General features: G+C 48.7%; 9 protein-coding genes across 9 annotated transcripts; 5 read left to right on the top strand and 4 right to left on the bottom strand.

The window, feature by feature from the left end:
* Positions 1–263: 263 nt before the first annotated feature.
* On the top strand, positions 264–990 carry LY89DRAFT_690849 (Pre protein translocase Sec Sec61-beta subunit). The gene is made up of 4 exons (XM_018216183.1): positions 264–390; positions 511–718; positions 785–880; positions 934–990. Exons 1-4 carry the CDS (start codon positions 388–390, stop codon positions 966–968), a joined length of 342 nt encoding a protein of 113 aa, XP_018063237.1. The 5' UTR covers positions 264–387; the 3' UTR covers positions 969–990.
* A 1,956-nt stretch (positions 991–2,946) lies between these two features.
* LY89DRAFT_764342 (UDP-Glycosyltransferase/glycogen phosphorylase) lies at positions 2,947–7,848 on the top strand (the record flags this gene model as incomplete). The annotated part of the gene is made up of 7 exons (XM_018221634.1): positions 2,947–3,152; positions 3,211–4,017; positions 4,066–4,302; positions 4,349–5,116; positions 5,165–5,969; positions 6,019–6,157; positions 6,209–7,848. The coding sequence occupies 7 exons, from the start codon at positions 2,947–2,949 to the stop codon at positions 7,393–7,395; spliced, it is 4,149 nt and encodes a 1,382-aa protein (XP_018063236.1). The 3' UTR covers positions 7,396–7,848.
* Positions 7,849–8,044: 196 nt separating this feature from the next.
* On the top strand, positions 8,045–12,294 carry LY89DRAFT_741710 (uncharacterized protein; the record flags this gene model as incomplete). Its single annotated transcript, XM_018220743.1, has 3 exons — positions 8,045–12,098; positions 12,151–12,209; positions 12,259–12,294. The coding sequence occupies 3 exons, from the start codon at positions 8,045–8,047 to the stop codon at positions 12,292–12,294; spliced, it is 4,149 nt and encodes a 1,382-aa protein (XP_018063235.1).
* Positions 12,295–12,637: 343 nt separating this feature from the next.
* On the bottom strand, positions 12,638–14,054 carry LY89DRAFT_561480 (FAD/NAD(P)-binding domain-containing protein; the record flags this gene model as incomplete). Its single annotated transcript, XM_018208462.1, has 5 exons — positions 12,638–12,898; positions 12,944–12,975; positions 13,026–13,445; positions 13,497–13,675; positions 13,759–14,054. Coding segments are annotated over 5 exons (1,188 nt in total), but the record flags the coding sequence as incomplete, so codon positions are not given.
* Positions 14,055–15,362: 1,308 nt separating this feature from the next.
* On the bottom strand, positions 15,363–16,887 carry LY89DRAFT_328300 (uncharacterized protein). The gene is made up of 2 exons (XM_018206766.1): positions 16,350–16,887; positions 15,363–16,269 (listed from the first exon to the last, which is right to left on the bottom strand). The coding sequence occupies exons 1-2, from the start codon at positions 16,769–16,771 to the stop codon at positions 15,591–15,593; spliced, it is 1,101 nt and encodes a 366-aa protein (XP_018063233.1). The 5' UTR covers positions 16,772–16,887; the 3' UTR covers positions 15,363–15,590.
* On the bottom strand, positions 16,886–17,402 carry LY89DRAFT_690846 (uncharacterized protein). The gene is made up of 2 exons (XM_018216182.1): positions 17,044–17,402; positions 16,886–16,978 (listed from the first exon to the last, which is right to left on the bottom strand). The coding sequence occupies exon 1, from the start codon at positions 17,369–17,371 to the stop codon at positions 17,069–17,071; it is 303 nt and encodes a 100-aa protein (XP_018063232.1). The 5' UTR covers positions 17,372–17,402; the 3' UTR covers positions 16,886–16,978; positions 17,044–17,068.
* A 2,444-nt stretch (positions 17,403–19,846) lies between these two features.
* LY89DRAFT_540583 (uncharacterized protein) lies at positions 19,847–20,269 on the top strand (the record flags this gene model as incomplete). The annotated part of the gene is made up of 1 exon (XM_018208163.1): positions 19,847–20,269. A coding segment is annotated over one exon (423 nt), but the record flags the coding sequence as incomplete, so codon positions are not given.
* On the top strand, positions 19,939–21,816 carry LY89DRAFT_328516 (uncharacterized protein). The gene is made up of 4 exons (XM_018206767.1): positions 19,939–20,278; positions 20,330–20,483; positions 20,530–20,792; positions 20,848–21,816. Coding segments are annotated over exons 1-4 (1,278 nt in total). The 5' UTR covers positions 19,939–20,276; the 3' UTR covers positions 21,707–21,816.
* Positions 21,817–22,167: 351 nt separating this feature from the next.
* On the bottom strand, positions 22,168–24,724 carry LY89DRAFT_328236 (urea active transporter-like protein). The gene is made up of 6 exons (XM_018206765.1): positions 24,484–24,724; positions 24,164–24,433; positions 23,885–24,115; positions 23,622–23,839; positions 23,123–23,574; positions 22,168–23,062 (listed from the first exon to the last, which is right to left on the bottom strand). The coding sequence occupies exons 1-6, from the start codon at positions 24,562–24,564 to the stop codon at positions 22,254–22,256; spliced, it is 2,061 nt and encodes a 686-aa protein (XP_018063229.1). The 5' UTR covers positions 24,565–24,724; the 3' UTR covers positions 22,168–22,253.
* Positions 24,725–25,264: the final 540 nt, after the last annotated feature.

The raw sequence follows: 25,264 nt of genomic DNA, 5'->3' as shown, positions 1-25,264 counted from the left end.
CGCCCAGCGTCGTTTCGAAAAACTCATTTTGAGACCTTTACTAGCATTGTGCAGAATGTGACTGAATATTTAATTACTAAAACCCATCTGTGACAGCTCAAATTTGCCTAGGAATAGAAGTAGGCGTTTGTGATCTCGTCCCCAGATTTCGCTCCTAAACCGCTAGCGCCAAAAGAACCCCTGCTCTCAGCCGAGCTCCTGGATGATGAGTGTCCTCAATTCAGATATTTTGAACCTCGCAACCCCAAGCACACGAAACGACACTTCCACAACCAGCCAACTGACGAACGAACGAACGAATTTCCACTCCTTTGCAAAGTTCAATTCAATCGATCCTTTGCGCCATTAATTCTTCTTCTCCACCCTCTTCCTCGGAATCTCCACACAATGGTACACCCTCTCTCCTCCCTCTCCTCCCTCTCCTACCTTCTTGCGCGCCTCCCCATCGCCTTCTCCCCTTCTCCCCTTCCTCTCCACAAGATCAAGCAATTCCTAACCTGTACAAAATAGTCCTCACCACGCCCCTCCTCCCCCGTCAACAGCCCAGCCGGCGCCCTCGGCTCCAGCACCGGACGCCCTTCATCCCCTACTCCTCCTGGCGGACCCAAGACTGCGATCCGGCGTCGTGCGGCGGCCGATCAGAAGGATAAGGTTGCTAATGCGCGGCCGAGCTCTACGCGGGCGGCTGGTGCGGGGGGGAGTAGTAGTACGATGTTGAGTAGGTTTCTCTGTTTGCGTGGTGGTGTTTATAGAGGAAGGAGAAGGAGGCTAATGTGAGGAACAGAGCTCTACACCGATGAATCCCCGGGACTGAAGGTCGATCCTGTTGTTGTGCTTGTGTTGTCCTTGGTGTTCATCTTTAGTGTTGTGGCTTTACATAGTGAGTTTCCTTTTCCCCCTCATTGCTCTTATGTATGTCTAATGTGGGAATAGTCATCGCGAAAGTTACACGTAAATTCTCGAGCTAAGCGGAACACGAGAAGGGGGAGGGAGAAGGAAGGGTGGGAGAAGGAAGGGTGGGAGAAGGAAAGGAGTGGTGAAAAAAATTACATCAAAATGCATATGCTGGTTTGGGGGGCTGATGGGCAAGGCTTTTGCTTGGTTTGTCGCCGTGGAGATTTGTATTATAGGCAGGCTGGCAGGCAGTTACCTGTTGAATGGATGGGTGATTTCATGAGTTCTGCGTTCCTGTGATGTGTGTGAGGATAATCTTCTTGGTGGGAATAAAGGCTGTGAGGTGTTGGGATTTGATAGGTAAGGGATGGGAGGACGTGTGCAATCGGACTTTCTAAGTAGAAATGTCTAGCAAGCTTTCTCGCTCTATGCTTGATTGATTCAAATCTCCAACTTTCTTTCCTCTCCTAGGTGTGTGTAAGCAATGAACGTCCAGGTTGAGCAAGATCTATTTGTGGACTAGGAGACTGGTGGTTGAGCTTATTTATCTATACAGCAGGATCTTTGATTTGCTGTATATTTGATTTCAAGAGCTCACTCATGTTTGAACCTTTCATCGAATCATTGTTGCACCTCACCTGTTGTGCTGGTGCTGATGTGGTATTGTGCTGTGCCGATGTGACTCGCATCGATGGTTCTTTGCTTTGGTCTATTGCAAATTGCAGCTACCATATAGACTTTATTCAAATAAAGCTTCATTACTCTGTTAGTCTGTTCTACTAGACCTCTATGAAATCTCTGAGTTTTACTTCTTATTTGTTACACATCGAATCTATAGAACCTATTGAAAGAGACCTCGACCATACAAAATAAAGTAAAGGTCGAACCTGCTATAATGAAGAATTCAAGAGAGCGGCTCTAGATCTAGGACGAATCACTGCATTGTCATGAGGTATTTAGCTTGTCTATAGAAATACAGATTTTGGGTTGGTTCTGTGGAGGTAATTATGTACTGGAAGAAGAGGAAGGGGTGAGTTTGAGGATTCAAAGTATCGTTTATATATATATACTGTTTGGACTTTTATTCATTGTAGAAAGTAGTTGTAGTATTCGGACTCGCGTCATCTGCTATACCTGGTGATTAAACAATAAAAGCAAGATTGAGTACAATACAATCCCCACCCAATAACATTAACTCCGACGAACTAGCTCAAATCAAAACGAGACATGTCATAACATAATGACGAATGACGAGGCCCAGATATCTCGCAGGCAAATATAATCAAGGAAATCTAAGTTTCGGTGTCACACAAATCAGCCACACCTCAGACCCTGAAAGCCACAGGTCTCAAAACCACCCCGCCATTCGCCCAGCTGGCACCACACCTGCAAAACTGACCACTGATCCATGGCTCGGGGATAAGTGACAGCACGATGCATTCAAAGACACCATGCAGCACGTACAGTCATCACGACTATTGTCTGGCCATTGCCCCAACAATGATTCCCATGCGTAAACCATCCCAGAACAGCCTAAGAGAGGAAGATGACCAGGGACGACAAAGCTTAGCACGATGACAGATTCTAGACCGCTGACCCAAATACGATAATTTCGGGAGAGGAGCAAGCTTCTCATTAGTTGATACTGGTGATCCCTGTCTAGCCCCCACAATCAAGCTTGTCAGTCATTGAGGGGCAACGCGAAAGCTACACCTCGCCTCGTTATCATATTCAACCTATTCTCTCGAGCCGCCAGCTTTATACATTCGAACACAAGAGCTATTCGAGCATCTTCTCAAGACCTATCTCCATCGATATCGACACGAACCATCTGAACGGGAAAATTGTCCAAGAACTATTCCTCCGTCCCTACGTAAGATAGCACGAACTGCCAAGTGGGATACGTACCGAAACGGTACTACAGTACCCGACCACACACATCTAGTCTGGGAAATTCGTATCATCCCACCTGACAGATGGAATAATAAATAAGGGTCCCCTTACTTCAGCTCCTCATCTTGAGAGAAACCTTCCATCTTCCCAACCGCACACATGGCGGACAAATCTAGCAACGAGACGCACGAGGAGGTGACCGATAGCGGTATCCCAGCTTCAGTAATCGCCCAAGCCGAAGCAGCAATAATAGGAGAGTTCGAAGACGAGCCCAGCCTCTCGAAACGACCCTCAAGAGTTCCCAAGCCGGATTATTCTCAATACCAAGGTGTCTATCGTTCTGCTGCTGGAGAAAGTTCTTCCAAGTAAGTGTGCGGCACAGCAACTCACGATGTAAACATACTGACTTTGGGGTTGATATAGGACCGGCAACTTGCAAGTGCCGAATATATTGCACTCAGACACTCACGACGAAGCTCCTCCTGCATATGGCGACCAACACGATCAAATCGATGTTAGTCAAGATGGATTCAATACGCAGGCACAAATTACGAATGATGGACGAATCAATATCAATATCAATCAGAAGACGAGGAAGTTGTCAGATTTGCTTGTACCTGCGTTGAGGAATCAACTATCGTTGGTAGCACATGAAGAGGAACACCCTCTGCCACCTGGATACATACCACCTGCTCTTGGAGGACTGCCAGGTCAGACGCCGCCCCCAAAACTCAATGTGGTTATACATGTAGTGGGTTCTAGAGGAGATGTCCAGCCATTTGTGGCTCTAGGAAAGGTCCTAAAGTCTACATACGGTCATCGAGTTCGTCTGGCAACACACCCTACGTTCAAGACTTTTGTTGAAGAGAATGGATTGGAATTCTTCAGCATAGGAGGTGATCCCGCCGAATTAATGGCATTTATGGTCAAGAACCCTGGACTGATGCCTGGATTCGACTCTCTGAAGAGCGGCGACGTTGGCAAGAGAAGACGAGGCATGGAAGAAATTGTCTTGGGATGCTGGAGATCATGTATCGAAGCAGGAGATGGTCTTGGAGCACCTCCTAAGAAGGATGATGCGAACACTTCAATTTTCGAAGCTGGGATTAATATGGATGCTAATCCTGGAGACCGACCTTTCATCGCTGATGCTATTATTGCGAATCCACCTAGTTTTGCACATGTTCATATTGCTGAGAAGATGGGCATTCCTCTGCATATGATGTTTACGTAAGTATTGTGTGCATAGAGAGATAACACACTTGCTGATGGTTACAGAATGCCCTGGTCTCCAACGCAGTCGTTCCCTCATCCTTTGGCAAACATTCAATCTACTAATGCGGATGTTAATATGACCAATTTTGTTTCATATGCTCTAGTTGAGATGATGACCTGGCAAGGTCTTGGGGATGTAATAAATCGGTTCAGAGAACGAGCACTTGGACTTGAACCAATAAGTTTGATTTGGGCTCCAGGAATGCTTAGTCGTCTGAGGATACCATACACCTACTGTTGGTAAGTTTTGTCTCCTTCTGGCACAGAGCATGTAGTAACAGATTAGGTCACCTGCACTGATTCCCAAGCCTAGGGATTGGGGTCAACATATTTCTATTTCTGGCTTCTATTTCCTCTCGCTTGCCTCGTCATATACTCCTGATCCAGAGCTTGCTGCTTACTTGGCAGCTGGCCCTCCTCCTGTTTATATTGGATTCGGATCAATTGTGGTTGACGATCCAGATGCAATGACAAAGCTTATCTTTGAAGCTGTCAAGAAAGCAGGTGTCAGGGCTTTAGTATCGAAAGGCTGGGGAGGCCTTGGTGCTGATGATCTGGGCATTCCGGACGGTGTCTTCATGCTTGGAAATGTCCCTCATGATTGGCTATTTCAGCATGTGTCTTGTGTCGTCCACCATGGCGGAGCTGGAACAACGGCTGCTGGTATTGCTACTGGAAAGCCTACGATAGTGGTACCATTCTTTGGCGATCAACCGTTTTGGGGTGCCATGGTTGCACGAGCAGGAGCAGGCCCACTTCCGATTCCTTACAAACAACTCACATCTGAGAAATTGGCTGCCGCTATCCTTGAAGCCATCAAACCCGAGACTTTAGAGAGAGCAAAGGAGTTGGGTGAGAAGATTAAGGAAGAACAAGGATGTGATGTCGGTGGCAAGAGCTTCCATGACTTGCTTGATGTGGACTCGTTGAGGTGTTCTCTTGCTCCAAGCAGAGTGGCAGTCTGGCGTATCAAGCGTACAAAGACTCGACTTAGTGCTTTGGCAGCAAACGTTCTTTCAAGTGAGGGACTGGTTGATTTCGCTGATCTCAAGCTGTAAGTTTTCTGAGACTTCATTACATCTAGCAATACTAACAGGAAAAGTTATCGATCAAGAGAATATGATACAGAAGAAGGCCCTTGGGACCCTATCTCAGGAGGAGCGTCAGCTCTCCTTGGCACAATCGCAAGTCTGGGAATGGGAGTAGCAGACTTTCCAATCGAGATCTTCAAGAAAGTCCGAACTGTCAGGACGGAGACCATGAACTCCAAGAGCACAAAGAGCTCAGGGAACACAGTCAAGTCACCCAATGGCTCTGGTGGAGAAACACCTTCAGTCTCAGAAGCTGCATCCCGCTCTGCCTCACAAGTCGACCTTGGCCTGAACGACTCAGAACCAAAAAGCTCAATGGATTCTCAATATGAGGGCACAGCAAAGACATCTTACGAAAGCACAAATCGATCGTCCAGCGACACATCTCTTACGGAGACTCCCTTGACGAGCACTACATCGTTTGGATCTCAAGGAGAACATCGCACCAATTCGATGAGAGCTGCCTTAAGTGGAGCTTTGCATAGATCAGGCTCAAGGTCTGGATCTAGAGAACGAAGCTCGCTTTCTCGTTCTAATTCGAAGGATCGAAAGCCAGGATCCCGAAGCAGTTCTCCGTTTGGCCACCGTCGTAGAGAGACCAAAGAGTTTGATCCAAGTCAATTGACGTTGGAAAATGCGCAACGAAGCGCTAAAGGCATGGCTCGAATTGTGGGAGCTGGGCTGAAATCTCCTATGGATTTCACGTTAGGTATTGCACGTGGATTTCACAATGCTCCTAAGCTGTACGGTGATGATACTGTTCGACAGCAGGAAAAGGTTACCGATTTCCAGAGTGGCATCAAAGCTGCAACGAAGGTATAGAAGATCACATGGTATGGAAACGAATTTTACTAATCTGTAATAGGAGTTCGGATATGGTATGTTTGATGGCATCACAGGCTTGGTCACTCAACCTCTTCGTGGTGCAGAGAAAGAAGGTGCTGCGGGTCTCTTGAAGGGTATCGGCAAGGGTATCGGAGGGCTAGTTCTCAAACCAGGAGCTGGTAAGTACATTCTAGGACTGATGCATAGAGCGGTACTAACCATGCCGTTAGCAATCTGGGGTATTCCAGGATACACCTTCATGGGTGTTCACAAGGAAATCCGTAAAATCTTTGGATCTAGTGTTTTGAACTACATGATAGCAGCTCGAACTGCTCAAGGCTACGAAGAGACCAGAAATTCGACCCCAGAAGAGCGCCAAGATATCATCAATCGATGGCGTATGCACAAGGACGAGTACATGAGCTCTAAGATGAAGATCGTAGAATCCGGCGGTCCAGAAGGTCAAGAAAGCGGCCGTCTTACACCCAAAGGATTCATGCAAACCCGACATCTCTCCTTCGAAGAAAGAAAGCGTCTCCACGAAGAAAGAAAAGTCCACAGAGAAGAAGAACGCAAAAGACTCGAAGCAGAAGAAGGTTCCCATCGCCACTGCCCATTCTGCCGCCGCACAACATCACACAGCCACACCCCCCGCCCCGTCCAAACAACACCCATGGTCCTCCAAAATCCCCACCCAGACCAAGACGAGCAGTTCGAACACGCGATTCACGCTTCCGTCGCAGCTACCTCCCGCGGCAACGCAGAAGAAGATAACACCATCGAGCGCGCCATTCGCGCCAGCGTCCGCGAACTAAAACTCGCTCAAGGCTCCACGCTCTCAGACCAAGAAGCGCTCGAGCGAGCCATCCAAGCTAGTATCACCGAAGCAGCACGACACCGACAACGAGAAGCATCAGACGATTCCCAGATCTCGCAATCGAGCGTTGAGACCGTAACTCTCACGCAAGAAGAAGCCGAGCACCAAGCCGCGCTGGAAAAAGCTATCCAGGCTAGTCTGAATGCGTACCAACTCCCTACCACTGATGGGGGCAGTGAAGAGGAAGACGAGAACATGAAACTAGCGCTGCAATTATCGAAAGAAGATCCCCTCAGCGCGCAGCATGAGAAGGAATTAGAACTAGCTATCCAGAAGAGTAAAGAAGATCCCTCGGACAAGGATCTCGAACTAGCGATCCAGAAGAGTAAAGAGGAGAAGAGCGAGGAGGAGGTTGTGTTGGCGTATGTCAAGAAGCAGAGTTTATTGGAGGAGGAGCATAGAGCGAAGGTTGAGGGGAAGAAGAGGGAGGAGGTTAGCGGAGGGGAGCAAATGAGTCCAGCGGATGAGGAGGCGTTGAGGAGGGCGATTGAGGAGAGTATGAAGGGTTCTGAGGGGGCGGGATCTGCTGCTGCTGGTTAGGGGATGTAGCGTTGAATTTCGTTGTTTATGTCTGTATGTATGTACGCGTGGCTTTGAGATCAAGATATACCCGGGTGCGAAGAGATAGAGTATACGATGGAATTGAATACTTGTCTGATTGTCTGACTTGTTGCGGGACATTGACATTGGTATTGTCCGGTTACTCGTCTCTTCATCTTTCGTCTTCTTTTAGCTCCGAGATTCACCTTCAACCATTCTTGCAACTCAACACCAACATCAAACGACAAGATAGCTAGCCTTGCGTCTGTCTCTGGCTTTCTCCACTTCAACTCAGCCCTCTTCTCGTCCGCCTCTTCATAACATCACCTTTCAACCACAACTTTTTTCGTTCTTTCTCTCTCTTGCTCCCACTTTCGCGATTGCCATTGCCATCTCGCACCTCTGCTCATCGCCGTGCGGTGAATCTAGAGACGCGATCTTGACAAGGCTTTTCGCCGATCTTGAAAGAGAGAATTCACGCGCAAGACAATTTCGTCTGTCCGTCCTTGATCGCAACACCCCACAACACCTCACAGCACCTCGTCCGCTCTTAACCACAACACCTTCGATCTCGAAGAGTTTTCCAATCGCGACTTTCAACGCGAACGATCTACATGCAACCACTACAACACGAAACCAATCCACAACCATGAATACCGGTAGAGAAAAGCGCAAAGCAGCCGTGGAGGCCGAGCGGATCACCAAACGAATCGCTTTGGAGCTCGCTGCTCAGACACCCCGTTCTCCACATACCCTTCCAGCGACGGCGAGCAATCCGAGAACCCCTTCGCCTACGCCTGATGAGCAGCTTGCGAGAGAGTTGGATGAGAGAACTGGTTATGATGGAGGAGGAGGAATGGCCTCGGCGCCGAGGAGAAATACTTCGGGTTCAGCTTCAGCTTCAGGATCGGGCTCATCTTCTCATATGTCGCTCATCGAACAAGTCCAGCAACTCCAGAGACAACAACGTGAGGTAAAGGAAGCCAAGGCGAGCGTGCAAGGACAGGGCAAGCGGCCAACGCCTAGCAAGATTGTGAAGCTGCACGTCTCTCCAGAAAGGCTGTTGGAAATATCTTTGAGTCCACCGCGACCTAGTGCCGACGTTATGTTGCGTGGTACTCCTGCTCCGACCGCATTACCTTATCCTCGCGCCACGGGACGTCCATCTGAACAACAAATTACGCCAAGGGCTCAGATGGGTTCAAGTCCTCCACAAGCTACTGGCTTTGAAGCTCCAACAGCATTGCCTTGCTATCGTGAGCCAGGACGGTTACATAGCAGTCCACCTGAACAACAAGTTCGACCAAGAAGTCAGACGCAGACGGGTTCGAGTCCTCCACAAGCTGCCGGCTTTCAATCACCTTCTCTCCCACAGAGCCACTCTGCCTCCGGTAGACGTCAAGGCCAGCATTCGAGTCCACCATCAGGAGGTAGCCGCCGCGAGCCTGGTCAATTACATAGCAGTCCTCCGGAGGTGAAATTATCCCGAGCTCGAGCTCAGAGCGTTTCGACCACTCCACAAACCAGCAGACACTCTCCACCATTCATTTTGAGAACGCCTCCAGGCTTCCCAGTAGGATTCAACGACCCTCGAACCAACCCTACAGTTGCAGCAGCAAATCGATCCCCGTTCCCGCAACCTCCGCCTCCGCCTCCGACTTCAACTAAACTAGACCAAAGTCGTATCACAACGGGATTTCCACAAACGGAGATTGATAGAGTCCATCCGGATCCTCGCAAGAAGAAAGCCTCGTCTTCCAAACCGCAACAAGCCACTCGACAATGGGCTGAACACCCGCAAGCTGCGAGCCAAGCCCAGCAGCGAGCACTGTCTGGAGTAAATAGCTTTATAGCCGAAGTCCAGAGCAGGAACTCGTCTTCCAATCCGCAACAAGCTTCTCGACAATGGGCTGAACACCCACAAACTGCGAGCCAAGCACAGCAGCGAGCACAGTTTCAAGCAAATAGTTCGATGGCCAATTTCCAGAGCAGGAACTCGTCTTCCAATCCACAACAAGGTAGTCGACAATGGGCTCTCCACCAGCCAGCTATGCCCCTAGCACAACAGCAAGTAATGCTTGATGTAGCAAATATGTCCACAGCCGATTTGACGAGGATCGCAGCCAACGCAGCTGCTACTGCTCGAGCTGAAGGAAGAGAGTTGGCGCCAAATCCCACTATGGACCAGTTGGTTGAAATTGCGAAGAATAGCAGATTCTTAATTCAAGGAAGAGTTCCAGCGGCACAAGCTTCAACCCGGACGACCAACCTGGCCCACAATCCAACTGGAAGAGAAGTGTCCGAGAAGGGCAAGTTAGTAGCAGCCCATCTGAATGCTGTCGGTCAGAGTCCAGTTCGTGTACTGGCTATGCCTGCATACCCTCAAGAATCTCATGCAGAGAGAGCAATTCGGACCTTCTTCGCAAATGTGCATGCTATTCCGAACAATGGACAGAACATTGGTGTTCGTCTGAGCCACATCCAAAATGCCAATGGACAAGGACCACTTCTTCGAAGACGAACATTGACGAATGAGCCAACGCAAAAGGTTCTAGACAGAACGGATAGACTCATTAACGTGTTGAAAAACCAAAAGCAGCAAGCTTCGCTCCAAGGTGCGGCTATTGCTCCACAAGTACAACAAGTCGAGCATGTACAAGAGAAGGACAACAAGCAAAACACCCCAAGTGCTAATGACAAGGAAAGTTGGGAAGCTTTTATGAACGATGCTTGGGTCGAAGAAGACCCTGATCAGCCGACGCTGGACGAGTTGATGGAGTTGACCGGATACCGACCTCTAACTCCAGGGCCGGGTTTTGGACCCCCTCCGCCAGAAGAACAAATTGATGCAGATGACGAGAAACTGCGACGTTATATACTTCTCGCAGCCACTTGCAAAAACGTCCATACCGCTGGCAAAGAAACCCGGGAGAGCGCAAAGAAGCCAAAACCAGCAGAACGACCACAGCTCGTGTTGGAATTCTCAAAATCCGCTCTAGCTAGGATTCCCTGTGCGAAGACATCTCCACGTTTTATTAACGAAGTTCCCATGTTTGCAAATTGGAATCAAAGCCAATTGATTGAGCAGATGGACAACAACGGTTGCACATTCTGTCTCTTTGACGGCGACTTTGGCGTCTATGATTCTCGAGTTTTGCTTCCTGCTGAGGCCTCGCGTGGCTATTGCTATGAATGCCACATAGAAACCGCACATGCCACCAACAAGCAGTGCTTTGACGCCGAAGTCCCAAAGAAGTCAAAGGACCTCTTTGATTTTTTGACCGAGGTAATCCACGATGAGGATGATGAGGTTTTTGGCTGGGTCAACCAACCCGAATCACAGTCTGCTCTCAATGAGCCGACGCGGAGAAGCCTACCTCCATTGAAAGAGCTATGCATGGAATTGGGATACAGGGACCAGGCGAATAGTTTCTCTAGCGATCCAGGAAGACAGAAAGCCTTGAATATGCTACATCCAAAGACCGCATTCGAGAACGCTATGAAGGCTGCAAAGCTCCGGAACAGTACCTCGCCGTCACTTGTCCAAGGCGGACCAGTGCAAGCTCCTATTCAGTCTCAAGGAAGCAGTATTGGTGATAGGTCCAGCACTATCTCCGTGGATCCTAGATATATTCATAGACCAGGTCCAATGTCACCGAATGGTAGTGTCGGTCCCAGTCAAGGTTTCGCAAATCCACTCGGGATGGCAGGTGTCGTTGCAATTAAGTCACCTCAAGCGAGCAATGTTGGTGACAGGATTGGCACCTCTCCTGTGGGAACTAGACCAAATCCTAGACAAGGCCCAATGACCCCAAATGGTAGCGTCGGTCCTAGTCAAGGTTTCGGAGCAGTACCTCCAATGACAAGTTCACCTAGACCACCTCAAGCAAGCAACATTGGTGATAGGGCTGGTACTCCTGCCGTGGGAACTGGAAGTAATCCTGGACAAGATCCAATGCCTCGGAATGGTAGCGTCAGTTCTGGTACAGGCTTCGCAAATCCTCTCGGAATGACAGGTATACTCAAAACCAAACCACCTCGTCCGTCGCCTTTATCGACTGTCACGGAGATGTCCCCTATGAAGAATGCAGCCTCCGGTTTAGGTATTCGATCATCATCTACGATTAAACAGGTTGCGGGCATTCCTGGTCCATCGAACAGTCAATCTGCCAGTGGCTCGGGCTCGCAGAGTAATAACTTCGTAGGAGGTACTAGCGGCGACGTTGATACAGAAATGGTACTTACACCACTCACCGGAGAGACATTCAACTGCATCTACATCCCCGCAAGTCCAACCCCTTCTCAGCAGGACAGCTTTGGCGCACCAACTCCTCAACTTAAAAATGGCCCATTTCCAGAAGTGGCCCCTCAACCCAGGAGACGTCGTGCAACTCTCAGCGCGATTGATGGCATGGATATCTCTGAACATACGACCCCTGGATTCTGTCGTGCAAATCCGTATCGACAAGTTGATGTCTTGAAGGCCAAGATCTGTGGCAATTGCCGCTATGAGAAGTTCAAGATCTGCGAGCACCGACATTTGAGCTGGAAGTTAATGATCGAAAAGAACCCGGCTAGAGACACTGGTGACAAATATAGACGTCATCGAAGCTGCATGGTTTGCCCTGGTCAGGCCATGTACACTTGTGCCGGATGCCCCCTGAGATTGTGCCCTGACTGCCAAACACTCATGGAGACCCAGTGTAAGATGACCCTCCTCGCTCGAAACTGGCGAGGTGAGCTGACTAGTATTAGGCAAGGGATGGCTGAACAACTTATTCTACTTTTATGGCAGAACACACCTTCGAAACGATGTCAGTTTTTTCGTGCCCATGTAAAGTGCTGTTGCTGACAATATTTTAGGCCTTCTTGCTCAGATCGGATGGCTTCGGTTACTGATAGACCGCGGACGAAGGATGCTGAACTGGGAGTGGATCGTCACTAGAAGGTGTTTGTTGAGATTAATGGTTAGGATAACCATTTGTATTTGTTTTCATAACAATCCGCGCAGAAGAACGAAGGAGGGGATTGTGCTCCTGGTGGAACGCAGTGTAATTGAATCGATTTTTCCAAGATAGTTATTGCCCTCATCTCATTGTCCAGAGTTCATCCAGTCGTCTGTTGGTCTTTTTGCTATCAACTTCAGAGTTTTGCGGGCTACAAGAAGCCTACTTACAAAGTCGATCACATCATGTGCCAACATGTATGGGAAGAACAACGGATCTGGTGGCAAGCCAGGCAGCTCATCAATATGCTTTCCATCCCAATTCGAAGTACTGAAGTATGGCGTTTTCCGGTATATTTCATCTCGCTTGCGCTGCTCTTCACCGTCAGGTAGTTGCCATGTACGAGCCATGCTTTCTCCGAAATCACTGATCAATTTCGTTCTGGGTTTTCGAATAGTTTCGAACATCTTCAAAGCTGTAGGGATATCTGAGGTAAACGCTGTTCTGGCGAGGCAGTCAGCAAGACATACACTGTCTTCGATTGCCATGGCATGTCCCTTTCTCGTCAGCAACCAATATATACTCACAAGATATAATCTTACCTGGCCAGAAAACGGCAGCATGGCATGAGCCGCTGTGGATGAGTCAGTAAATATCACTTAGAGTCTTGACTGGAGTACTTACAGTCACCCAATAGAGTTACTTTTCCACTTTTGAAAGACCAAGTGTCAAGTTCTGGAAGAGAGTTCAGCTTCCAAACTAGCAAATCGTCTGGTTTCACGAGCCGCATCATCTTTGTGACATGTGGCTCAAAGTCAGAAAACGTTTCCTTCATTTGATCGACATCTCCTTTCTTGTTCCAATCTCCTGCTGTTCCAGTGTCACCAGGATGACAACATTCCAAAGAGTAGTATTCTCCGTTCTGAACCGGGATTCCGACGACAGCGCGATGAGGACCCCACCAGATGGTCGAATGATCTAGTAGATGAGCAACTTCGGGATCGTCTTTGAACGTTGCTCCCAGAATGACCGCTCGATATATATTGTATGAGCTTCTCAATTGAATGTTTGGATGGAGGAGAGTCCTCATCACAGATTTTGCACCTGGTTCGAGTTAGTCACAACCACCCAAGCGAATGAGTGGAATATCCTGACCGTCGGCACCAATGATGAGATCGGCTTCCAATCTTTGGCCGTCCTTGGTAATGGCAACAGGGGACTCGTCACTCTCATCAATGTCTATAACTCTCGTGTTCACTTGAACCTTGGCACCAGCTTCAGTGGCTGCTTCAAGCAGTAGTTGCTGCAAGGGAGCACGATGTACGACGATGCTGCTATTGAAGTGTCAGTAGACAACCTTCCAAATCCATCAAGCATAAAAGCATTCAAAAGAATCTACAAATCGTTCATTACTTACCCATACTTATACAACTTCTCCCTACTCCCCGTATCACAAACAAACTCCCCATTATACCTCAAAAAGCGTCTCCGTTCCGGGCCCTTCGCCTCAGCCGCCTCGTGCAGCCGTTTCTTCAAGCCAAGGTAGTCCCAACACCGCATTGAGTTCGACGGAATAGTGATTCCGCCCCCAATGGTTTGCAGCTTGGATGTTGACTCGAGGACTGTGACGTGGTGTCCGGCTTGCGAGAGCGAGACTGCGGTGGCGAGCCCGCCGAGACCGCCGCCTACGATTAGGATGTTGAATGGCGGCATTTTGAACTTGAGGAAAAAGGAGACGTGAGTTGGGAAAGAAGAAAGGAGGTAGATGCGGAAGGTGGGGTTGATGGTGGGGTTACCTTGGTGGATCGGGAAGTTACGAGCAAAGCAGATCGGTAGTTCGTGATGCATGTCAGCAAAAGTTTGTTACTCTGGCATTAGATCGTGAGTCTGTGTTAAAAAGGTTCAGCCATAGTTTACATACAGGTAATGAAGCCAAAGAACCGAATCGAACAGGTGGTTTCCATTGCACCGAGCGAGTTTCAGTGGATGCGGATGCCTCTAGCTTATCGCATTTGGGTTCCGCCTCCTCGAATGCTCGGATCTCGATATTCTCTCGAAGTCCTTTTTTGGATTTTTGAGTTCAAGAGATTCGTAAGCTTTGTTCAATCGGGTCGGATTTCGTTGCAAGACCGTCTTTGTGTTTAAGTCCGCTCTTCAAATCAATAAGATCAAACCAGGTAGTCTCTCTCAATTATCATATAGTCTGTTGGCTGCATCAAAGTTGTTGGTTAGAAAACCACCCTACAAAAATTTAAAGGAAGAATTGGTCATGTGACACCTCAGGATTCCCAATCGAGACAGGAAGACTAAGTACCTCAATATCTATGAAGTATTCTCACTGTGAAGTCCTTTAGTTTCTTCCCTCTTCATGCCTGGGCAGTAATCAAGTCAAAGCCAATCACGTGCTCCCAGCACCTCCCACCTCGCTCCATGATTGATCATTGTCAGAGCCCTTTATGGAAATTTAGCATGTGAACCATAGGCACTGCTGATATGGTGGTGATCTCTACTCTAAACTCTTCTCTTTCGTCGACTCGATTCTTTGCAACATCATGTAATTCATCAAACTGAGGATGATGCACCTCGTTCCAGTGATTTAGTAGTTGTTGATGCACATGAAACGGCAAGGCTGTGCTCAAGCTGCCGTTCTGTATCGATTCCTTGCTCACTCATTTACAAGTTCTCATTATTCCGAAATGACCCTTCTTATTCTTCGGCAGCTAATTTTACTACTAATGTGTTCGGCATCAGATATCGCGAACTTCTGATGAATGACTATCCTCATATAAGCTGAATGATATGCTCTGTTGTTTAATCGACATGTATTCAACCAGCGAGTATTTAAATATGCAGCAATCTATGTAAGTAGCTACACGTTTGGAGCAGCTCTAGAAATTCAACCAGCCTTTGAAAAGAAAAGCGACAGACTCGTTGTGTTATTGAAGACAATGAGGAGATTCAAAGTTCAAGTTAATCAATCTTAGGAATCCAAGGCCTTCCGCTTTCCCAAAAGGCACTTGCCATCTCATATGAGAGTTGCGGTGGAGAATAGACAAATACAGATCTCGATGGTGTGAACGTTAATGCTATACATTACACTACACAGACACCGCAATCCTATATACACTCCTCCCTATCCGATACACACTCAGCCGTGTCGACATTAATTTGAAAATTATTCCTAGAATGCACACCCAGCGCCAACCCACGCTAAACCCGAGAAGAACCACCAAATAGCAGATCAGAGTATCAAGTCCCCGTATTCAGATACAAACAATCACAAAGCTGCGTTTCGTCGGCAACACTAAAATCGCCCAGTACTTGTCCAGAAGGGCCCACACAAGTCGGGACATTCGGTCCCGCACCCGCGACCTGCTCGACCTTTACCGCATATGGCCACTCAATAAATGCCCCACTGGGATCTGTGGTATTCGTGGTGCTGGGAGGATATGATTTTGGCATCTTGGTGTATAGATATGCCTGGAATGTGGTTTGGTTGAAATAGCATGTACTGGCGACGTTCTGGCTCCCTAGTTGCACGGCAGGCTTTGTGGGTTTCGACATCATGGTTTGGAAGAAGTAGTGCTCGTCGCTGGCACCGGAATTCATGAGGGAGAGGGTGAGGTTGCTGAAGACGATGGAGAAGTAGTTATCGGTGGAGGAGATGGTGTAATTTGGGGAGTTGTTGTCAGGGTAGATGATCCACTCGAATGTTGCGGCAGAGGCCCCAGCATTTTGCGCATAGGTGGAGTAGGGGTAGCAGAGCCAGGTTGCAGAGTTATTTGTGCAATCTGTAGAAACTGTATCGAGGAAGGTATCGAATCTGTAAGAGCCCGCGGGGAACGTGGTGTTTGAAGCCGGATTTCCTGGGCCTCCAACTGTTCCTGATGCTCCGCCTGAAGGACTACTGCTATTGCCGGAATTGGTACTGTTATTGTTGTTATTATTGCTGCTGGAACTGTTGCTGGGATGTGTTAGGGAAAAACTTCAAAACTGGGTACGACCTACTCTTTGGAACTGCTGTGATGCTTCAGCCCAACTGCCAGACCAACTGCCAATCCCACGATGCACGCTATCACAATCAATGCGATCAAAGCCAATCTCTTCCACCCTCCTCTTTTTGCAATCCATTTGTTCTCCTTGACACCTCTCCTCACATTTGATAACTTCTCGCCCCTCGGCCCCAGTACACCCTCTCCATCAAACTGATTATACGGCGGGGGTTCCTCGAACGTGTGGACTGGGGGCGAACCCAATGCCCATATCCTCGTCGAAGGTCTCGTAATCGCGCGATCAGGAATTGCAGGCACGGATCTGGGTTCCAAGAACGAAGCACTATCCTCAGAAATGGCAGGCAAAGAGCTACCGGACGCTGGATCTCTGCGATGCATACTGCTCCCCGTCGAACGCATAGTAAAAATGAAAGCCATCTTTCCAAACCTCAGTCGAGAAAATAAGTTCGGACGAGCCCGACTACCGTGCGCAGAGCGGCATCCGTCGTTTCAGTGTCTGTTCGTCGACGTATGGCGAAGGTCGAGGAGGGGAGAAGCGTCGTCGGAAAGTTTGCTGCGGGATGGCTCCCGGACGGGGTGGTGAAAGATGGGAGATGCAGATCTTGGGACGGGAGGAAAGCTACAGTAATTAGATGAGAGAATTATTGAGAGAGGAAAGTGAGATGTGAGGAATATGCAGCAGACCACAGAACTGCTGCAGCAATGACCCGATAATTAAAAAGAATTCCAAAACAGCAGAGTGACAACACAGCGACGGTGAGGTCGCACGGTGAAGAGGACTCGGATTGGATTCACATCTCGGCGAAACCTGCTGTAGCAAAAAGGTGACACCATGACCATGACCATGACCATGACCATGGACAGCCAGCCAACGAACCGAGACTTCCAGACGTGCCTTGGCCCTTGATGGCGGTCCAGTACAGTACGGGTGGATTCCGCGACTGGATGATGCCGAGGATGCGAGATGGGAAGAGGGACGAGCGAACGAGAAGGAGGGAAAGTGGAAAGGACGACCATCTCGACCGAGTTAGACTGAACATTCACGAACGTTGTTGTTGGATGTCGTCGAAGTGAGCGAGGTTGGAAGCGGAAAGGGCTCAATTTGGAGACGACTGATGATTGGCCAATACACATCAAGCTTAAAAGCCATTTTCAATAGTCTGGCGGAATATAGTTTAGTTTGCGCAGATCATTGCCGATCATATTTCAAACCCCTGACATTAACGAGATCTCGCTTTCGTTTTGTCGAATCTTGGATAACTTCATCTTCTTTACTGCACATTTCAAAGTTTCAATGTTTGAAACGCTTTCGAGTTTGGCACTGCAGTTATTCATACTTGATGCGCAAGAAAGTTCTCGTGTTCTCATCTGCACTTTTGTGCTCTCAGAGTCCCTCTGGAGTCTGGAATGATACAGAAACACGCTTGGTGTCCTGAAACATCCTACGGGTTGGAAGTATTCTCAATGTTTTCAGTCATGGCATTTTAATCCTTTGGAGTAATTCGAGTGTTCTCAATATCTCTGTACCTTTTGTCAAGTTATTTCTCATCTGGAGGGGCAATGAACCTCATTGCTTCTCAGATCTCTGTGCGTTCATGCGTCTCTAATGCTTTAGCAAGCGTTGCTACTCGTCCCAATACGAGTCTTGACAGCGAACATTACAAGCCGGTGATCATCATTCAACCTCAAGTTACCATCAATGATCTTGTCAAAAGAATGCCTCCTCCTCAACCTCCATAACATCTGCCCACTTTAAAAGTTTCCTCATAGCCTCAACGTATTGGCCCTTCACCTCCTTGCTCTCACTTAACGGCACGTATCCCTCACCACATCCCAAATAGCCTTATTTGGTCATTCTCATAGAGGCAAATTAACCTGACGATACTGCAGATCTTGACCGTATCAATCAGTTCCGCACTAACGCTTCGGATCGCGAAATACGTTTTACATGCACATTTATGGTGGTGTTTCCAAGCGGATTTCTGGCAGCTTTTGGAGCAGTAGTAGAGGGTTTGACAGCCGTTGCAAACTTTGAAGGCTGGTGAGCTGGGGACTGCAAAATTAATAGTCTCAGAGTCTAGTTCGTGGATGATGCTCGTGAAACAGTTCTCGCATATTGAGGAGAGGCGCGAGTCTTTTTCGCCGAGCTGAGCGGGGGGATGGGATGGGATGGAGACGGGCGATGGTGAGTAATGGTGGAGTGATGCTAATGATTAGATCTCTTCTGCGTTGAGAGGATTGGTTGTGAAGAGACCATTGCCTTTGGTGTAGATGGTTGAAGGTCGGATTTCAAGCGGTGATGTATGGGAAACTCGGCTTGGGTTGGGATGTGATGTGGGGAACTCGGGTACAAACGGATGGGCAGCAGAAACATCGAGAAAGGGAGTATCCACTAGCACAACCTCTTACCACTCTCCAGATTCCATGCTGCCGAGTAAAAGGATTAATAATCAAAGCTTGAGAGAAAAGAGTACACAGAGAAGTGTCATTTCGAGACTCATGAAAGAGAGCAACTAAAATCGGCACTGGAAGTTTGGCTCCTTTCTGCTTCCTTCACAAAACAGCCTCTGGGTAACTGGATCTCCATCACCTCGATGTGCATGAGTACCTACTATGCAGGTAACCTGAAGTGGATCACTGACACACGTGATATTGCAAACGGCCTCGAGACATACCTAATCGATGTCCGAGACGACATTTTAGGAAGTTATAGGGGCTACATACCATCATCTAATTCATTAAAGAGGCGTATTCCGGCAGACAACCTCGACGAGATAGGTACCTAGTAGCAAGTAGCACGTGATGCCCTGGGAACTTGCTCTTTCCCTAAACAGCTAAGACCCTTCTTAGGTTGTTGCTAATCTTGAATTCACTTCGCTTCTAATCTTCAGCTCTTGAAAATCCTTCGTCAAGCATTCTTTCCTCGAAATTCAGCGCCTGAAAACCAAGCTCGCGACATCTGATTTATTCCTCTTCTGCCGCGATTGCTATTCCTTGTCTGTAATTGAGGAACGAGACTGCTATCTCAAAGTTGGATCTAGTCTACCAAGCTGCTAATATGACGAGTTTCGATGAGCTGGCGTTCGTTGGTTACTGCCCTCAAGTCTTACGAGGGAAAGCTTTCATCCTTGCTAGCAATGAATTTGTTTCTATCAGATATTTCTATCACAGTTTGCAATTATGGACTCCATGTCTACTCAATTTCGTTTGACTCCTTGTGTGGACCATGCAATTTTTTTTGCTAAAGTTGGCATAACGGTGGCTGAGGGGACTCCCATTGCGATGATTGAGATACTATTGGTTGGATGCAGCATATGAGACCGAGTAGGCTCATAGCGAGGCTGCATTATGCATCAAGACGAATGAGTCCAGCCTTGCGATACTCCTGCACCGCCTACCTCAGAATCTCTATTCAAGCTTCAAATTCCATTTCTCTCTGCTCAAAGTCCTGGTCACGCATTGTTTGATTGTCAAAGATACTATGTATGCAGTATGGCCGAAGTCCTAGGCGTAGTGGCAAGCGGCATCAGCGTCGCATCTCTCGCGATCCAGATCCTCGATAATATTAATCGGGTCACAAACTTCTACGCATCCATCAAGGAGGCTCCAACGGATATCCAGCGAGTCTTGCTTGAGTTACAACTACTATCCAGCATCGTCTCGGGTATTCAGATTGTGTTTGAGAAGCGCTCGCTCCCTGAAAATAACGAGGCTACGACAAGAAAATCGCTAGACCTCGTCAGACACGATATCAAGAAACTATCAGATCTCACTTTGACTCTGGAACGCAAACTCAATTCTGAAAAGAGGACCGTCCGTACTTGGGCCCGTGTTCAGACTGTACTTTCAGAAAAGAAAATTGCTGTGCTTAGAGATCACTTAGATCGTGCTAAGGGGACATTGCAGTTGTTGCAATGCCGAAATGTATTGTTAGTTGAAAGTCCTCCTGAACGTTGGAGATTGCTGATCAAACAGGGACGATGTTCAATCTCTTATTTCCATCTCCTCTCAAAAACCAAAAGATCTAGGATATCCATGGGAAACAGGCCAGACTGGAGAGTACGTCAAGATTGATGATGGGCTAGAAAAGCCCTTTTACTTACCCTTTGACTTGTGCTCAACTCCAAAGGTAATCCCAAACTCAATCGCCATCATCTTGAAACTAAGTATTCCAGGACTTCATCGGTATTCTCACTCACAAATACAAGTCCAAGCAACTTCCTGGGCTCCCACAAGTACAAAGGGGTCATTTTGGGGCTCTGAACTGGAGCGAATCAACTTACATTACTTTAGATAATTGGGAGTCGATGGTGAGGGAAGGCGGAGGTGTTAAGATAGCTTTCATTATGAGTACGTGGCACGGATTTCCACTTGGTAAATGTATGCGATGTTACAAACCGAGAGGCAAGAACACAGCTGGGCCGAGACAGACGAAATGGTGAGTTCAAGCTACCCACTCTGATTCTTTTCGATTTAGACTAATGATTTACCAGCTTTTCATGTGGCCTAGAAGTTCGCAGGGTAGAGCCAGACGCCATTCCATTCGAAGCAACGGATGTATCGGTGGGATTCGGTCCTGATCAGTACCGCAAGTATCAAATCACCTCAAGGAAAAAGACAAGTCCAGGCACTACACCTCCTGCAACCTCAGCGCCTGAGACTGCAAAGCACAACACGTTCTCTGACAATCCGCCCATCGATTTCGTATGCAAGCGTCTCATCGTCAAATGGGAACCAATCTTCAACTTCGTCCATCGCTACCTACACTGCCGCTGTGTAATCCGCCTATCAACACCTTCGCACATCGAAAAAGAGCAGACTCTCCTAACCTTCGCGCAATGTCCCAGACATAACGAGACAGGTGCCACTCACCTCGATTACGGAGACCTCGATTATCATTCCGACAAGTACTTTGATCGATTCGGAGGCTATCGCTCCTTTCAAGCCATGATTTACGCATTTGCACCAAATATATACGAGATTCTAGGAAGAGAGAAATTCTTGGCTGGAGAGCAGATCGATGCCGCGTTCGATGCTCTAAATGCCTTTCGAAGAGGGGACGAAATGCGTCTTCGTAAAGCGTTTTTGGAGTATGTGTACGAAGTCAACGATGAGCTGGAGCGAAACGGGTTCCCGTTGCCGGAGTCGGCGGTACATGGCGTTAAGGATGAGCGGCGGCGAAGAGAGGAGGCGCATGCTGTGGGGAATAAAGAACTTGGATTTCCGGAGTTCAGCAAGGATTTGAGGAAAGAATTCCAACGAGATATTCGCGAGGTACCGATGATGAAAGAGGTGGATGAGATACTGGATGGGAAGTGGTCGGGGAAACCTCATTGGATGATTGAGGATTGAATGTAGTGAAGTCTTGTGGCGCTAGGACATTCAGGTGCAGGGAGATGGAATTACCTTTATCTTGATCTTTGGTTAGGAATATCCACAAAATCATAGTTGACGCAACTCCATTCTCTTTCGGTTAGTCTAATTCTACAGGCTTTAGCAGTTGTTTTGTCTACTCAGTCACTAGCGGTCAAACCAGATAGTCCGAATGCAAGTCAACCCCAACAATGCTGAATGCAATACGCAGGTAGCCTCGACAAGCTAGCTTCAGCAAAGCATGAGAGCTCCTTTTATCCAAAGAGAACCCAAAGACTGCGAGGTGCTTGGGCGGAGAGGAAAGGAGAGAAAAGTGTTTCGCGTTCTTGGAGGATTCGGACGAAGTATAAGTAAGGTTGTGATTTGAAAGTAAAGCGTAAATTTTCATTACAGATTGTACCTTCACTCACTCACTCGTATACACATCTCACCTCTAGATCTCTCACCCCCCGCCAAAAGGGGGAAAAAAAAGACAAACGACCGTGGTATCATCCATCCCACTTCCTCCCTCCTCTCTACAACTCACCTACCCCTCCTTAACACCCCCCCCAACCTCCTTCTCCCTATTCACAGGACTCTCATCCCCGCCAACCTTCCCCTCCACAAACGTCGCCTGCGGCGTATGAAACGAACTCGGATGCTTCTTCCCCGTGACATCCAACCAAATCGCCCTGATGGTATACGCGAGATCCTTCCTGCCCTCGAACACCGGAAACACGCCCACGCACAGCAGACTCCCCATCAGCCACATGATGCCCACGACCACCCACCCGGTGAAGAACTTCTTGCTGAAGATGTACCCCGTGCCGTACATCGGCATCGGCCACAGGACGAGCAGGGAGATGGTGAGCAGGACCGTCATCGCCTTCGCGATCTTGGACGCGCGGAGGAGCTTCGCTTGCTCGGCTTCGTATTCCGCGGCGGATTCCTCGCGCTCGCCGGGGATGAGTTCCAGGTCCATGTGCGCGGCGGCCGCCATGTCGTGGTCGTCGCCCTTGCGGATGGCGGCCATGGATGCCCAGTCGTAGTGGTCGAGGCCGAAAATCAGCGTGAAGAGCGGGGTGAAGATCAGGGGGGAGAGGAGCGCCATGACGTTGCCTGCCAGCATGGGGTTGTTGGAGCCGGTGCAAGAGACGTCGAGGGCGCCGCAGGTTTTGGAGGCGGTTACCAGCCAGGCGATGAGCGCGCAGGCGAGGCCGAACCACGGGGTCAGGGTCGCGGCCCATTTATTGTGGCCGGCCCACATGAGGGTTAGGGTTGCGGGGATGACGGCGGAGGAGATTATTACGCCCATCATGACGTAGAGGTAGCCCATTGAGATGCCGGCGTAGTAGACTGGAGAGGGGTTGTTAGTTAAGATAAATAGGAAGGAATGGGAGAGAAGGTGGGACGTACGTCCGACGGAGAATGAAGCCATGAAGAGTCCAAAGCCTACGACCATACAGTGAGACATGTAGATGAGTTTCTTGCCGGCAGCAGTAGGCTCGAAATAAGTCTGGTAGATATCATAAGTGAAGATGGAAGACACGGCGATAAGCTCCGCGGATGAAGCAGATGTAACAGCCATGAAGACGATCAACAGCGTGCAGACCGCACCACCGGAGCCGAGGAGAGCAACAGCGGCGTATGGGAGCACGAGACCGGCGGACACATCAGCGCTGGACATACGGTCTGGATAGGTGGGGAAAGCTGGGTTGCCTTCGAGAGCGAGACCAGCGAGACCCATGGTCGTGGCGCAGAGCCAGGGGATGGCGAACCAGGAGATACCGCCCATGATGTAGCCTGGGAGGGCGTGGACTGGGGAAGCAGCGATGGCTTTGTTGTAGTAGCCGTTGTCCAAGAAGACACTGGAATTCGTTAGAAGAGAGATGAGGGGAAGAAATGGGGTACTTACGTTCCGAAGTTACCAACGATGTTGATGACGAAGAAAATGGCACCTTGAGTGGACTTCATGGTGAGGTAACTTCCTCCTGCATTGCCATCGACGGGGTGGTCAGCAGCAGCTTTGACGAGGAGGTCAAAGACAGCTCCTGGGGAGCCCAATGTGCTGCTGGTGGCATAGGTGGTGAATGCGAAGATCAAGATAATGATCAACAGCATGAAGGTGTGGACCTGCACGTGTTAGTGTTGATTTCTAGATTTATCGATCAAACATACCCAATCAGTCAAGAAGGTAGCCTTAATGCCACCGAACATAGTATACAAGATGACTCCTAGAGGCAGCAAGAAACAAGCTGCTGGTGTAGGCATGCCAGTGAGAGCAGTCACGACAGCTGAACCTCCAGTCAACAACATAGCTGTGACAAGGATGTTGGTCATTAAGCCAAAGACAATAAAGGTGATATGAGCTGGTGTGCCATATCTAGCCTTGATGACTTCGAGGAAGGTCTATTTTCATCAGTATTGGACTTTATACTCGCTTGTAGTCCAACTCACATGAGCATTAGGTGCTCTTCTCTTCAACTCAATGGCAATGGTTGCAAACAGCAGAATCTGCACGGTAGCACCCGAAGCATACCAGAACGGTCCACTGACACCATATCGATAGGCAATACCAGACGATTGCAGGAGAGTAGCAGCCCAAGTCCAGGACGAAACGACAGCGGAGGCGACAAGACCAGATTTCACTGTTCGGCCAGCCGTGCTGAACATTTCGGAAGTTTGCAATTCATGATTGTAACGTCTCAGGATCCAGGTGACGAGAATCTACAATTATTAGCTGGGACATTGAAGCTCGATACTAGTCAATTACTCACCATACCAAACGCAAAGACGGAACCGAGACCCAGGACGATGCCATAGCCCCAGCCGACGCTGAGAGGAGCAGCAATTGCCATGATGATGATGATGATGCTGTTTACCTCTGGAAAATAGAGAGTTGGTGCTTTCTGTGGAACTATCACACAGGAAGGACGACGGATGATATAGCTTCTGGTGAGACGAAGCTTCCCATGAACGAGGTCCGAAAGTAGGAAGGAGAAAGAAGGAAAGAAAAGATTTATTTCACTCCCACATGGTGGAGCTCGAACCTACATGATGCAACCGCATCCAGATCGCGATGCTATGCTCGAAACAGCAAGGCGGTGTTCAATCTCATGCAGCCGTTGCAATGGTAGCAAGTCACAGTGCGGTGTCTGATATCAAAAATTGAGTTGATACTATTTGGTGATTTGGTGGAGATAGAGATAAGGTCGATTGCAGGTCTGACTTCTCGTAATGAATTGTTGTTTACGATCCTTGCTATCCCTGCTATCGGGGGCACTTGGAGGCGGGGAGGAAGCTTGGTTAGCTTGCGGTCGTTCAGTGAGTGCCAGCTCTGCGCCAAGCGTGCGCCATCGCGAAGCGAAACACTGTTGATCTGCATGACGGCCACTTCCGATGGGACTGATTGGGCGGATGGTACTTTGATAAGGCAAACCCCTGGCTGGCAGGTTCAAAAGCCGCGATAAGGGGACTGGGGAGAGACACAGGACGCACAAAATTGTGACAGCCACCAGGGTTCTTTTGGTGGGTGAACGCTCAAGCGAGGCCATCAGA

Source organism: Mollisia scopiformis (assembly GCF_001500285.1).
Source record: "Mollisia scopiformis unplaced genomic scaffold LY89scaffold_31, whole genome shotgun sequence".
In the NCBI taxonomy this organism is placed as follows: Eukaryota; Fungi; Ascomycota; class Leotiomycetes; order Helotiales; family Mollisiaceae; genus Mollisia; species Mollisia scopiformis.
This window is presented reverse-complemented; position numbering and strand designations above follow the sequence as displayed.